Source organism: Lactuca sativa, chromosome 5 (assembly GCF_002870075.4).
Source record: "Lactuca sativa cultivar Salinas chromosome 5, Lsat_Salinas_v11, whole genome shotgun sequence".
In the NCBI taxonomy this organism is placed as follows: Eukaryota; Viridiplantae; Streptophyta; class Magnoliopsida; order Asterales; family Asteraceae; genus Lactuca; species Lactuca sativa.
The window spans coordinates 197,665,166-197,680,402 of NC_056627.2; the positions used below are offsets into that span (position 1 = coordinate 197,665,166).

Here is a 15,237-nt window from a genome sequence, read left to right on the forward strand (position 1 = left end):
AAAAGCATATCGTTAAAGAATACTAAGGGAGTATTCGAGTACCTACAACCATTAAACTTAAGTGTAAATTCCATGTGCTTTAGCTTATAGTCAATTCTTAACCCTATTCTCGTATAGACTCAATGACTGGATTCCATCACCCCGGTGACCCCTACTACCCCAACCAAGGTAATGGAGAAAGGATATAGAATGATCCTGAAGAAGGAATGCAAGAAGAATCAGACTCAGATCCCGAGGACAATAACCTACCCTTAACGGCTCCAATTCAAAATCCTAATCCTCGACCGGAATTTCATGGCTCGACGCCCCTTTGGGCAACTAACCTGAATAGGTGGAGCCGCAAACAGGATCAGCCCCTTCCATTAAACAGAGACCGAAGCTTCTACAATCTAAGCGAGGGAGGATCAGCAGACAAAGCCCTTCCTATATTGGTTCGTCGGATTTCTCGCATTGGCGAACAAGGACGGACGACCATCCATCGAATTGAAGAGAACGATGCGAACACTGGAGTCAACACAGTTCGCATCCGACAGTCAGGATTAGCTCACGGGAGAATCGTAAATCGAAATGAAGCGTTGCAGAGAGAGCTAACGGCAACTCAAACCGAAGTGATAGAACTTCTGGCACGCCAAGCAAGACATGAACTACGTATGCTCGAGATGGAGCGTCAGTTGGCAGAATCTAAGGCCCATGTAGCCAGCTCGTGTAACAAATAATACCTGTCTGACTTCCCAAAAAAATTTCATAGCATAAGACCTCGGATAAAGTCCTTACTTTTCTTAACCTTGTAATCGAAGACCTTTATATAGGTCAAATTTTCCTAACTACAAAATGTGACGCACCATGTTTTATAATATATATGATGTATTTCCTTTATTAAACCCTTAGCATACCCCTCTAATTCATGAGTTTATTTACTCTCCTTATGAGTCAAACTCAAAACCCTATTCAAGGGTAAACCAAACTTCTAATATAACAAATCACTAATGCGCGACTTCCGAATCATTAAAACTTATAGTTTTTCTTGTTATTTCCTTATCGGAACAATGTCTCCTCGTAGATTAGCACGTAAAAACCCAACCCTACCATCTCCCCAATATGACCCCAACATAGTGCAATCTGCTATCACTGCGGCAGTAACAACTGCACTATCTCAAGCAAACTTTAGCGGCGCTGCAAGGGCCGGAAATAATCAACTTACCAACGCAACCCCATTCCTACAATTGGACACCGCCACTTTGCAAGATATAGTTATAGCCACAGTGGTAGCCATTATAGCATACAATAATTCTGTCAACTCAAGCAGGGAAGGAAACGATATCAAAAATCCTAATCAAAAAAACAATCGAAGCCACCTACCAGTAGCTACCTATAAGAATACCGCAAGGTGCGAACACAAGAACATGAAACAAAAACCCTGGAGAAAGAGGGGAGGCAAATCAACTCAAAGAAACGCCAAAAAGCAATCAACAAACCATACCCCTACACCCAAAAGGTCGTACAACAACAACCAACCTAAGTGCAACCGATGCAACGTTCATCATCACGGACCCTGCCGTGAAATGCATTGTGTTAGGTGCAATAGAAAGGGACACACCATCGGCTACTGCAGAGAACTAGCCCAACCAACTGCTCCAGCCACAAATGTAGGAGTAGACCGTGCTTGTTATGAGTGCGGAGTAACATGACACTTCCGAAGGAACTGCCCGGTGTCAAACATCATGAATGCTGGTGGAGGAGGCGGAGTATTCGCAATGGCCCAAGGGGAGGCTATTGCTGACCCCACGGTTATTCTGGGTACATTTCTTCTCGATAATTTATTTACATATATATTCCATATGATAGCAGGAACGTAGAGGAGTTCCGTGAGTCACGAGTTTAAAAATCTACTCGAACAAACACCCCAATCATTAAACAAAACTTTCATAGGAGTAATAATAGAGATAGACTAAAAAGCACTGAAAACACATACGTAGAATGCAATATCCTATTTACGAACGTCTTACAATGAGAAGCACCGACATCAGCATTCGACGTCGTTTGGTGTGGCCCTACCCATACCAGTTCCATTAGTTATAAAAGGCCCTTTCACTTTAACCATCGATTAACGAAACTCGATTGATTTATAACGACAAACCCGACACAAATCCCAATTGGTTTCTAGTTTCAAAACCCCGAAGTACTCATGTGAGGAGTACTATATCTTTACAACCTTCCCATAGTATCCCCCAACAGATCATTTAGAAATACCACGCATACAACAAGACAAATCCAAGCTCAGAAATTAGGAATGAATTCAACCATTCGCTGCAAAACGTAGCTGCCCTAATGCATCGAGTGAATAAGCTAACACTTAGAAGAACATAAGTAAATAAACCCAAAACCACACAATCCCGATCGATCGAAGTGATAGGCGGAGTAATGAAGGTCCGCTGAAAAACGCACATTAGGATCTAGATTCATAAAGGAACAAGAGGAACAAATGGACCAGAAGCACTCACGCCTGCCCGCAAGAGTTGGATTCCCAGTCAAAATGCGAATTTCGGGACGAAATTCTCTCTAACGGGGGGATAATGTAACAACAGCAAAATTCAGGTCAAAATTTAAACTTTTATAAAAACCATAATTAAGTATACTAAGTGGTAGATATCGTAACAAGGTTTTCATACATATAAAGAACACAAATATCCGAGTTATAACGAAGAACTTATGACCATTCTAAGATTTCCGACAAAACCGGTAACACCGATTAAACGAAAAACGCGAAGTTCCAATACAATACTTTTTAGCCTTAAATATGTAAATGAAAGTCGTAGATATCATTAAACCGTGAACATACATAAAAAGAACGTCCAAATCTGACTTCGTATGAGTAAGTTATGATTTTTTTAAGTTACGAATATAACAGTAGACGGCTAAAAACTTGAAATAGAGATCGAGAGACATTTAGCCGACGCAAACTAAATGAGAATTGAAGGTCTCAACAATAGAAGTGCAACGGTAAAAAGTCTGCCGGAAACGGACGTCGGATGAAGGAGTGATGGAACTTTAACGGACTTTTCTGTCCCGACGTATTAAAAATATAATATTAAAAATGAAGTCAAAATTTGCCGACGAAGTCTAAACGAGAGTTGTAGATCGTAGTCTCACCTTAGCGTGGATATAAATAACGTCGAAAACGGAATTCGTATGACGAAGATATGAATTTTCGAAGTTTTCTAAAGAATAAATATATAAATTTAAAATGAATTCCGGTATTATCCGAAGGGGGAGTCACCGACCTGATCCGAGTTACGCCCAGCGTACCCTCGTACGCCCAGCGTAACCGGGTACTATGCCTCGGTTCGGCCACGTCGCCCCTACGCCTCTATGCCCTCCCATCCGAAGTGCGTAAGCAGTGACGCCCCAGTACGCCCCGCGTACCCTCGTACGCCCAGCGTACCGAGGCAGTTCAGCACCCCTATAAAAGGAATGCGAGGGTTCCGGGGAAACTTGCTCATTTTCTCTCGTTTTTCTTGCGTTTTGCCTCGTTTTCTGTGCAATAATTATCCTGAAGCCCTGATTCCCATACTCAAGCCCCGAAGAAAGTTTCACGCTCCCGAGATTCCCGAGAATCCCGAGAAAATCTGCTTTTTCAAGTCGAAGTTCTGCTCAGTTTTTGTCTCGCCTTCTTCAATCTATCAAGTGAGTTCATACCCCTACAACCACACTTTAAATGCTTTTTAAATGCTTTTAAAACACTTTTAAGGGGGGGGGGGGGGAATACAAGTAAACACACGACTAAAATCGTGTGAAACATCGATCTTTTGCTATACTTTTCATACTGTTGTTTTAACTATCTTATGAAGTCATTATCATGAAAATCACCTCACAACACAGCTTTACCCTCTTGGGAAACAATATGTTTTATAAATAGATATAGTGTTTTATTTATACGTTTACATAGAAATACATCATATCAAGGGTAACATTCTTTACTAAATCATTTTATGCATTCAAAGAACTTATGATTTACGCTTTGTCAAACATTGTGAAAAAAAGGATAAACTTTGCATACAAAACTACTACTTTAATACAGACTTAGTTTAGAATCCGTGAGACGTGTACATCTTCAAATAATACCTTTTTGCTAAAAGGTACCGCTACAAGTCCTGTCTATAACCAGAGTCTCCCGTTCGGAGAACGTGTCAAATGTGTATAGATCTATACGGGAAGTCATGATCCCGTGCCCTGATTGTTAGCTACAGTCCGTCCTTTGGGTTGACAGTTTGTCATAACGCTACGACGCCTGAAGAACGTCGCTACATGCATATTATGTTTAGTATGGTTATAAAACTCATCGGATATACAATTATTATAGTACTTCTGATTGATGAATGAGTAGCTATTAAAACTATTCTTCATCTAACAAACTGAAATCTTTTAATAGGTTTTATTATATAAATTTATGCTTCAACCTTCTAAAGCATGCCATTTGCTTTCGGTTTTTAGTCTGGGACATTAGACTAACTATTACTTTAGGAAAATATGGGATTTTCGTGTATACAAAACAAACAACTAATAGGAAAATAAGGGATTTTCTTGATTCAACTATCTACATTTTTCAATACAAATATTCTCATGTATTTCATACTTTTATAAGAAAATAAGGGATTTTCTTGGAAAACATACACTCAATTTGGAATGGCATACAATTTTTCCAAACCACTTATGAACTCACCAACTTAATTGTTGACACTTTCTCTTTGAAATAACCTGTATTCTCAGGGAACCGCTAAACAGGTTTGGAAATCAACTTTTGGGGATTAACGCGCTGGCGTTAATTACTTCTTTTTAAAGATGTTTATGTATTTATCTTTTGAACATGTAATGAATACAATTATGTAAACATTTTTAAAACCTTTGTATATGTATGGTGGTGTGTACTTTCCTTTCTATGAACTGTTATGATACTGAATATGATGTCCTCCGCCCCCGAACGTTTCCGCCATTCTGGTTTGGGGGTGTGACAAAAGGGGCTTCACCAACCACTCAAAGACTGAAGCTTTATGACATTCTAGGCCATCACGAGTCTAGATCTAGAGTAGAAACCCCAGATCTAACTCCAAATTCGAGATAGGTCTCAAACAAGTTAAAGAACTCCCAAAACAACCACCAAGGATGAACCACAAAGGAAATAACTTAAGATAAGGGCTCCTTACCTCAGAGATGTGCCCAAATCTGATGTAGATCCCAAATCTATACAAGCCCCTTGATTTTAGCTTCCAATTTCTCAAGCTCCTTCCAATAATTTCCTCTTCCAAGTCCAAATCTCTTCAACAATGAAGCCTCCCACGAAATTAGGGTTTTCTGGAACTCTTTGGGGAAATAAGAGGCTGGGAGAAGGACATCACGTCCTTTAAATAGGGTGCAAGCTCTAAGATTAGGGTTTTCTCATTCCAGCACCAACTCGTCGAGTCCATCTTCCGACTCGGCGAGTTGGTCTCCTAATTCGTGATTCAAACCCGCTCCGACTCGGCGAGTAAGCGTACCTACTCTTCGAGTCCCTTCCTTTATTTACACTTAGCACCCTTCACTTCTTATTCCAAACTTGGGATGTTACATCTTTCCTTTGGTTAGTCACTTGAACTCTATTTATGCCATATGTCTTTATATGTACATTTATAGAGGATACATTTTGCCCCTCAAAAGATCTAGAGCTTACATTTTGGCCCTTTATGCTACCAGTACAAAATATATTCAACAAAGCGGTTATTTATAGTTCGTTGAATTTGCTTTCCAATTATGTGTTTTGTGATTATAGGTCTGTAGTTATGTGTTTAATCAAATGTGACATTCTGATAGTTTACCAGACATGAGATATACCCTTAATCTTAGATTTTGTATCCCTTAACCTCCATTTACATTTTTTTCACAATGCAAATTGCTTTAACTGTTTGAAATTTTCTCACTCTAATTTGAATCCCAAATGAAGCCTAAGCTCTTTTTTGTTTTTGAAAAGTTGTAACAGCTTCACACGCAAAGAGGGTTTAATTATGGGCTACAAAAGCTTTATGTTTTTTTATCTCAGAATCCGACCAATGGTAAGGGATCATACATCCCACAATGAGTGGTTTTGTTTATTCAAAAATCTAAAAAACAATAAAGGTACTTTTCCTTATGCGGTTGTCGGGGCCCAGTTTCCTTATCATCAAATTCAATCTCATCACCGTCATATTCAGAGAAACAATGAAAATTTTCCATTGGGATACCATATGGAAGTATATTAACATCCTAAATAAACATCATCAACTTTTCTTGATCAATTGTTGATTCATCATCCTCAAACGATCGACCATCATCACTAATGATCTTACATATGTACCTAACATCACCCCCTTCTACATGCCTATTGTAATAAAGAACCTTACTCAATGTTATAGGTAAAAGCTTACAACATGGTTACTTCAAGTTCCTGAAAACCATTGCCACCAGATCAAATTTACCCTGCAAATTAATTGATGCCACTTTCCTAGACATGATTAATAACAAACATTTATATTGTTTTAGGAGGCATACTACCGACAGAAGTAAGAAAATATCTGACATCACTATCATCAATAATCTACATAACTTTTTTTGATCCAATATATTGAAAACACAGGCACATTTGATTAGTATGTAACTGGAATTTGAAACAACGAATTTAATCAACTCAAGAAAAGTTGATGCCAATGGTTAAATATACATCAAAACATGTGTAGTTTGGAGCAATATATTTTATTGATCTATTGATTCGCTCTCATTTCACCCACTACAAACAGGTACTCTAAAATATTGATTATACAAAAACATTTTTTAATAACACAAAGTTGTATGTGGTCTATGTATAAAGATTTTCTCAAGTGAGGGCAACAATGGTAATTGAAATACCTTATTCTTGAGACTTTAGAACAATACTTTGGAAAATTCGGATTTGAATCCGGACTGTACCTTTCAGTCTAGAATGTATAGGGTGTCAATTTTCAGATATCATATCCCGCTAACCACCACCGAATCTGGAATGCGACATTTTGAACATTGTGGTTATTTTGCAAATTTCGAAAAAGATGGTCATTTCGATAATACACTCATTTATATTGGGTATTTTAGTTAATTTTTCTAAAATTTGTTTTATTATAAGTATGCTAATAGATGATAATGAATCATTTATCATGGTGTATGGTCTTTTGAAAACTTTTGAAGGTTGATTATTGCAACGATCAATGTAATTTCTATTTAGATGATTTTTTTTAAAAGTAGAATAGTGGATGCATGTTTAAGTCGTTTTAAAAAAAATTATAATGACTAATTCTACCGACTATGTTACGGATATTAAATATATTTTAATGATTTAATTATTTAAGCCCATCATTCTAAAATAATGGCTCTCGGGGATTTTCTATGTCTTTCAAATAGGCCTAGAAATGGAGCGAGTTTTGACCCTGATCCGATCCAAACTCATAACAATTATACGAGTTTGGAGCATAATTTTTGATTCATTTACCCGTTAACGACCTGTACCCGCTAACCCTTTTATTAAAAGGGTCGGGTATGGATCATCACCGATCCGCTCTGTTTATAGTCCGCCTCATATAAATTTTAGAATTATATATTTATATTTTATATTGCCTAAAGTTTACAATAAATTCCAATCGGAAGTCCAAAGAGAAAATGCCAAAGACTAAACTGTTTTTACATAGGACTCGAGAACTTAACTCTAGACTTTTAGTCTTCTCCCAATAGTTAAGATTTCATTTCATTTTTATTTCGTAATGTAATAACCAATTTCATTTATAAATCAATAAGGTCATTTATCAATCGGAAGAAAGTTTGTAATTGTTATTCTCTATCAATACAATCGACGGTCAAAAACCAATCGGAAGTAACTAAACTAATGATTTTAATTCCAATAGAAAGTCCTCGAGTACATAATGTGTTTTCTAAATCAACATTTAGTTTTATTTAATAAAATGTTATTTTATGATTTAAGTAAAATATGTTTGATTATTCAAAAAAACTACGGGTTACGGGGCGGGTTTAGATATCTGCTGATTCGGTGAATAAGGGTATGAGTTTGATTATTCAAAACTCTATGGGTTATGGAGCGGATTTGGATCGGATTTTGAAATTTGTTAAAAAGGCTTGGATCAAGGTCGTTTCGCTCCAAACCTACCCCGTTGCCAGGTCTTGCTCCCATTAACGACAAAACAGACGCTAACATTGCTTAAGAACGATGATTTCATCATGTCCTCTTTATAGATTAATTTTATTGGTTTCATTTGTGTTTTCAGACAATAGTTCCAATAAAAATTAACAACCAGTTAAAGCTCTACAAATCTTCGTTGGCATGATCCCACTCTAAATATTATACTCCTCGGCAGTAAAGCAACATAAAGTATATATGCTTTTCTGTTAAGTATTAAATATAACACATAAGAATCATTTTTAATAACTTAAAGAAATAATATAAATAGTTAATTATAGAATAAAGATATGTTCAGCGGAGAAGTCGTACCTTTTCTTCCTTTCTGGGCACATATACGGTTTATCATATTTTTTTGTATTAAATATCAACCGTTAGTTAAATAATCTTGACACTTGGCCCAATAAAGTTGTAAAATGAACCTTAAATCACCGTCATCAGGCATGCATCATAAGGTGCCATGATTCAAGCAAGCTTAATGCAATCATTTACACCATGACTCCATAAGACCAGTGTTGTTGATCTCCAGCATCGATATACAAGTTACAGGATAAATAACTATTTCTTTCTGAAGTATTTATTGCTTGGGTATTATATAAATGGTCCAACAAATCTGTAGAAATAAATATTACAATGATCTTATATTTGACATTATTTATTTTTTGTACAAGAATATTGAAATTGCATGGATCAGAAAGATCACATAATTCTTCAGTTAAGTGGCATGATTGTTGGTTTTGGTCAACTTAGTGGAACACATACACAAGCTGTGCTCCTTCCATATAAAGATCATTTATTGCATAAATGGGCTCATACCCCTGACATAGTGACATCGCTTTTGGAGAGTGGGAAATGAGGGGAGTGCTTGATTAAAAATTTGATTCCATCTTCCTTTACCACATACTGTGGATCTAATCAATAAACCATCTTTTATGGAAAAAGAAAAGAAGAAGATACGATTACTTCTAAGGTCAAACATCATATTTTTGTTCCTCAGAATATATTTAGATGTCAGCCTTACCACAAGCAATAATTGACAATATCAAATTATAAAAGATGCTTTAACGACAAATAAAGTAGAGCTTCTGGTTGCCCTAGTGGTCGATGAAAGTTCTTTCGGCCATGTTCTCATTCTATCCCCCTATCACTTTCGGCCATTAGATATGAGAATTTTGACGTGTAGCTTCCCTGGTGCTGCACTGGGCATTTTACAATTGATTATATTACATAACTTGCTCACACCATGATATTCTCTATCCATTATCTTATATACCTTACTGATATCCATTATCTTATATACCTTGCCGATATAGTTCAACAAGGTCCAGAGTATTCATGACCTTGTTAGGGTGGAGGGCCAGTCCTCTCAATTCACTCAACCCAATTGTCATATCTACCACACATCAAATTTTCATTCTCACCTCTTTCAATTTCCCAACCCACAAAACATGAAAACTCATACTTATCGACACTACAAAAAAAAAATTTAAAAAGCTCAAACCATTAGTGGCGACAAATGTTGCCGCTAAAAACATACGAAATTGCAGCTAAAAGCAATAGCAGCGACAAATCGCTGCTACTACCGCATCGCTATTGCTCCAAAACATACCGCAAAAGAACCTCTTTGCCGCTAATAGTCATGTCGTCGATAATGCTCTTTTTTAATTTAATTTAAAGCAGCCATTTTCGGTGGTAGAAAATTGATACATAGCGACATTAAATTCAGAAAACACAAATAATTAAATGCATGAAACAATTACATAACGACGTCCACTTAAGTACCAAAACCATTATAATTTCGTACATATACAAAAACAAATAACAAAAGCGTTATAAAATTATGTCATAACAAGTCTAACAAAACACAAACTAGTCTGACATGTCATCATCATGATTTCCCTTGTTTCATCAAGACGAATCATCAGTGGGTTTATTCGCCGCAAACCATGTTGGAAGTTCCATAGTACACGTGATCAGATTGAGAATTGAGCAAGATTCTCTAACTACATAATATATAAAAACATATAAACTTATAAGTTAAACTATCAACATAAACCAAACTAACAAACTTATAATTACCAAAGTATACACCACTTACAAATTACCAACATAAACCAATTATCAATTACCAAAACTAACAAACTAGCAACCTATCAAATTACCAATTACCAAACTAACAAACTATTAAATTACCTTCTAAATTAAACCAACAACCAAACTAAAAAACCAACAAACTAACAGTTACCAATTTATCAAACTATCAACATAAACCTACATACAAACTACCAAAATAAATCAAACTACCAAACTATCAAATTAGCAAATTAAAAAAGTACCAAAAAAACAAATTACCAAAGTTTGTTCCAAATAATCATCACAAACTAAAATTACCAAACCAACATGCATTCATTGATCAATATATATATATATATATATATATATATATATATATATATATATATATATATATATATATATATATATATATATATATATATATAGGAGTAGGATCAAATGAGAACGCTTAAAAGGTTGAGAATGCAAGAACACTTATCAGCCAATCATTTTATTAGGGTATTGAAGTAAATTTGTATTTAATCTAATTTTTAATTAATATAATACAATTAATAATCAATATATTATTCATTAATATTTTCCTATAATTAAGGGATATTCCATAGTTATCGTTCAAGGAGATATTGAATTGAAGATACGATTTCCAGGGATGATTTCTAGTATAGCAATCGGGATTTCAGTCGACTTTTGTATATTCTTAATCATTTACGGTTGAAGATAACAACGTAGTATACCATTCGTGATTCAAATCAATATCGATGTCGGACTGTTTTGATTAGAGTAGCGATGATACAGAAGATGATGATCAATATGGCGAAGAAGAAATCAACTGTAATGAATATGATGACGACGATTTCTATAATTCGGATGATCAATACAACTGAAGAAATCAATTATCTGATTATGCGACTGAAGGTAAAAAATGAAAACAATGTCAACATCTTTTAAATACAGATCGTGTTTTTCAATAATTATTGAATTTTTGTATATGTTGAATAAGGCCAGAGTACATATTTGTATATGATTAGTCATATACGTTGCATGTATTAATTACGTAATGCTGGTTTATATCACATATCGTTGTACAGGAGTCCCTCGTTGGTGATTTTTTCTTAAGTTTAATACAATGTTGATTAAGTTTGATAATCATTGGTGATTATGCGTTAATACGACTCAAATTAGTAAACACTTCAACTCTGGTTACTGTTTCACAGACGTTTATTATGATTATAAAGTTCTGTAGTTTATGTATACGTAATTCATAGAAATTTATATCATGTCTTGCATGTCGCATTATTGTTTTTTGTTGTCTTAAAAAACAGGTACAAATCGAACTGATTCTGAAGAGGAATCATTCAATAGTAATGTTGTTGACTCGCCTGGTGGGAAAACCAAGTTGTGGAAACCTATTGTTCCTAAAGATGTTATGTCAGATGTAGATGCTATATATCAATCATTAGAGGAGGCGGTTGAAATGTATAAATTATATGTAGATAAAGCAGGTTTTGGTGTCAGGTTAAATACAGTAACGAGGTTTGGTGACAAAACCATTAAAAAAGGTATGTAGTGTGCAACAAAATGGGTAGAATACCTAACAGATCAACTGACACTTTGGATCCTGAAGGAAGTGGAAGGAATAAACGAAACTCAAACTTCAAAATTACGGACTGCAAGGCATTGATAAAGTTTGAAAGGTTACATATGCAAACTAATGCTTGTAAAATATGTGAGTTTGAAGAGAATCACAACCACCCCTAGAGACTAAAGAATAAAGACGGTATTCCAAATGTGCACGACGACTTAGTTATAAAGACAAGGAGTTTATAGTGCGTTCTTCAACATCTAACATTGGTGCAACAAAGACACATAAGTTACAAGCTAGTTTGCAAGGAGGTTATGAAAACGTTGGCCTTGAAGCAATTGATTATAAAAATTTCAGAAGGAAGGTGGGAAACATTATAGGTGACAAGGATGCACAGCTGGTTGTTGACAAAATGAACATGAGGAAAGATGAGTTACATAATTACACATTTGAGTATAAATGTGTTGATAGTGTGTTAAACGCAATGTTTTGGGCGGATGAAACCGATAAGTTATATTACAAGGAGTTTGGAGATGTGATATCATTTGATGCTACATTCCGAACAAATAAGTATGCTCTTATACTCATTACACATTTTTTTTATTTAAGTATGAATATTGATGTTTTTTTGACTTTGTAATCAATGTTGAATTTGTTTTTAATTACCTTTTTGATATAGGTATGGAATGATTTTTGTGTTGTTTACAGCCATTGATAACCACAAACGCTCAATAAACATTGGGGCAGGTTTGTTAAGCAACGAGTCAATAGAATCTTATTGTTGGTTGCTCGAAGCTTTTTTGAAAGCACATGTAAAACACCCTCAATTAGTGTTAACAGACCAAGATCCAGCAATTCTACAAGCCGTTGAAGCAATATTTCCTACTTCTAATCATCGTTTATGTATGTGGCACATTATGAAAAAACTACAAGCCAAGGTGTGTATATTTTGGTCTAAGTTAACACACAACATGTTTTATTCATCAATGATTTACACAGTTTACATATTTTTAATAACGATTAGCATACATATTGTTTATTCATAGTTAATCTTATAAATTTCTATTTTTTTTAGGTTTCAGTCGATTTTTTGGAAAACACTGATTTTCGAAAGCGTTTTACGAAGCTTGTTTGGAATGTCTATATCGAGCCTGAAGTGTTTGAATCAAGGTGGAAACTACTTATGAGAAAATTCAAACTACAGGACAAAAGATGGTTCAAAGACATGTACAGGGATCGAAAACTTTGGATTCCAGCCTATTTTAAAGACGTGCCACTACACGGTCTGATGAAAACTATTTCAAGGTCTGAAAGCGTGAACTCATTTTTTAATAAATACTCTAACTCTGGTAATTTTCTTATCTATTTCATGATGAACTACAACACCGCAATTGGAAAGCAACGAAATGCTCAACAGAAATTAGAACATGATACAAAAAATGCAAAGCATGAAATGACGCTTCCAAGTGGCTTACTAGAACATGCAGCTACGGTTTACACTAAAAAAATTCTATGAGGTCAAAAAGGAAATATTTAAAGCAGCCTGGTACTGTTCTATCGACAGTGTTGAAAAGATTGATGGGTGGCAAGTTGTTATGATTACACAAACGGATAAGAGCAAACAGTTGAAGATAAAATACAATGTTATATTCATCGTTTAAATGTTTTTCATTAGTCATCATACAAGTATATTATATCTTTTTTTTTAAATTACATATATTTTTTTCAATATTATGCAATAACCACCAACTAATATGTTACTTCAATCAGTTACTAGGATACATTATTTTTAGTATACAATGTAGGTTGAACTAAAGTTGCCTAAAAAAGAAGTTAAATGTTCATGCAATCACTTCATACGTACTGGCATTTTGTGTCATCAAATTTTTGCTGTATTGAAAAACAACCATATTGAAGAGATTCTAGAGCAGTATATTCTAAGAAGATGGAGAAGGGATGCAATTTCCAGCCATTTGCTTGCCATGAAACATGTTGCCATGGAAACAGAAGATGACACCTTTAAACTTATAACAGAGGCATACAACAATATTGAATATCGCTTAGATCATTTCAAAAGAAGAAAAGAGAAATTGTTGGAATTTGTTGAAAAAACACGTACGTTGAAGCAGGCAGCAATGGAGTTTGGCAGTTCAAACCAAACATCATCTGATAACGATGAAGAAGAAATTATTCGGATGCTTGGAATACGCAGCATTCCTGATGAAATAAATATCCATCCACCTACATCTATACGTACCAAAGGTAGTGGAACTAAGAAAAGAATGGTTAGTGCTATTGAGAAAGCCATTGCAGCTGCAAAGAAAAAAAGCAGAATGTGCACAGGTTGCAATCAATATGTTAACCATAATTGAAGGACTTGCAAAGTAAGACTTGCACGAGAGTCAAAAACAGCTTAAAATTGCCCAGTCGTTTTCCCAATACATTTTACTTTTCTATTACATTTATGAATAAGGATATGTTTCTATGATTTAGTAGGTTATGTTATCTTAAAACACTTTCATTATTTTTAACGTTTTGTTTTATTCATCGATGAATAATAGTAATGCTAAATTTGGTAATGTTAACAGATTAATGATATTATCTGGCATTTAAACCTCTTTTATTAGATTAAAACAGTTCGCACTTACAATAGATATACTTTTCCTTTCTTGAACTTATAAAACCATCAATCATTATATACTATAGTGATATACAATCCAAGCAGTATTCATACTTTATTGTATGCTGTTAGTAGTATATCTTAATAACAAATGTTTGTACGATTAACTTTTAAAACACCTATACATCATATATTGATTTACGTTTGCGTTTGGGTAAATTTTAGTCATAAGTTTAACCATGGTCGACTTTAAACCCTTAAGTTTAGTCAATAATGAATAACATCATAAATACGTTAATTATTTTCAACATATTGATGATATGAAAATTGTTAAATACTCTTATGTTTAAAATAAAACAATTTGCATTTAAAGTATAATATGTTAGGAATAATTCAAGTAAGTGTTTATGCTATTAATCAATATTTAAATAACAACATACTTTAAGATATAAACCCACCAACAATCATTATATAATATAGATATGTTCACTTTAATTATTAAAAATTCTGATTGTATGGTCATAGTAACATAGCATATTAACAAATGTTTGTTAGTAAGAATCATTACTAAATATACACTAAAACTATACCATCAATGTTAATCATCATTTTTTAACATAACTTAATTTTTCAAATGTTAATGTTAAATTATAACTACTAAAATATCACTAGTCCATTACTAAAATTAGAAAACAAAAAGTAACTATTGTACGTTCAGCAACCCAAGTTAATATC

The 15,237-nt window shown here is 34.5% G+C and overlaps 1 protein-coding gene across 1 annotated transcript; it reads left to right on the forward strand.

Annotated features, from left to right (window-relative positions):
- The first annotated feature begins 11,110 nt into the window (after positions 1–11,110).
- LOC111876594 (protein FAR1-RELATED SEQUENCE 6-like) lies at positions 11,111–14,254 on the forward strand. The gene is made up of 8 exons (XM_023873145.2): positions 11,111–11,215; positions 11,301–11,306; positions 11,389–11,401; positions 11,623–11,859; positions 12,263–12,452; positions 12,562–12,820; positions 12,958–13,374; positions 13,688–14,254. Exons 1-8 carry the CDS (start codon positions 11,111–11,113, stop codon positions 14,252–14,254), a joined length of 1,794 nt encoding a protein of 597 aa, XP_023728913.2.
- The last annotated feature ends 983 nt before the right edge of the window (positions 14,255–15,237 follow it).

Coding starts and splice junctions, on each gene's coding strand:
- LOC111876594 (XM_023873145.2), top strand. CDS start 11,111: ATGGCGAAGAAGAAATCAACTGTAATGAATATGATGACGACGATTTCT. Junction 11,860..12,262: donor TGACAAAACCATTAAAAAAG/GTATGTAGTGTG, acceptor GAAACATTATAG/GTGACAAGGATGCACAGCTG. Junction 12,453..12,561: donor GCTACATTCCGAACAAATAA/GTATGCTCTTAT, acceptor TTTTTGATATAG/GTATGGAATGATTTTTGTGT.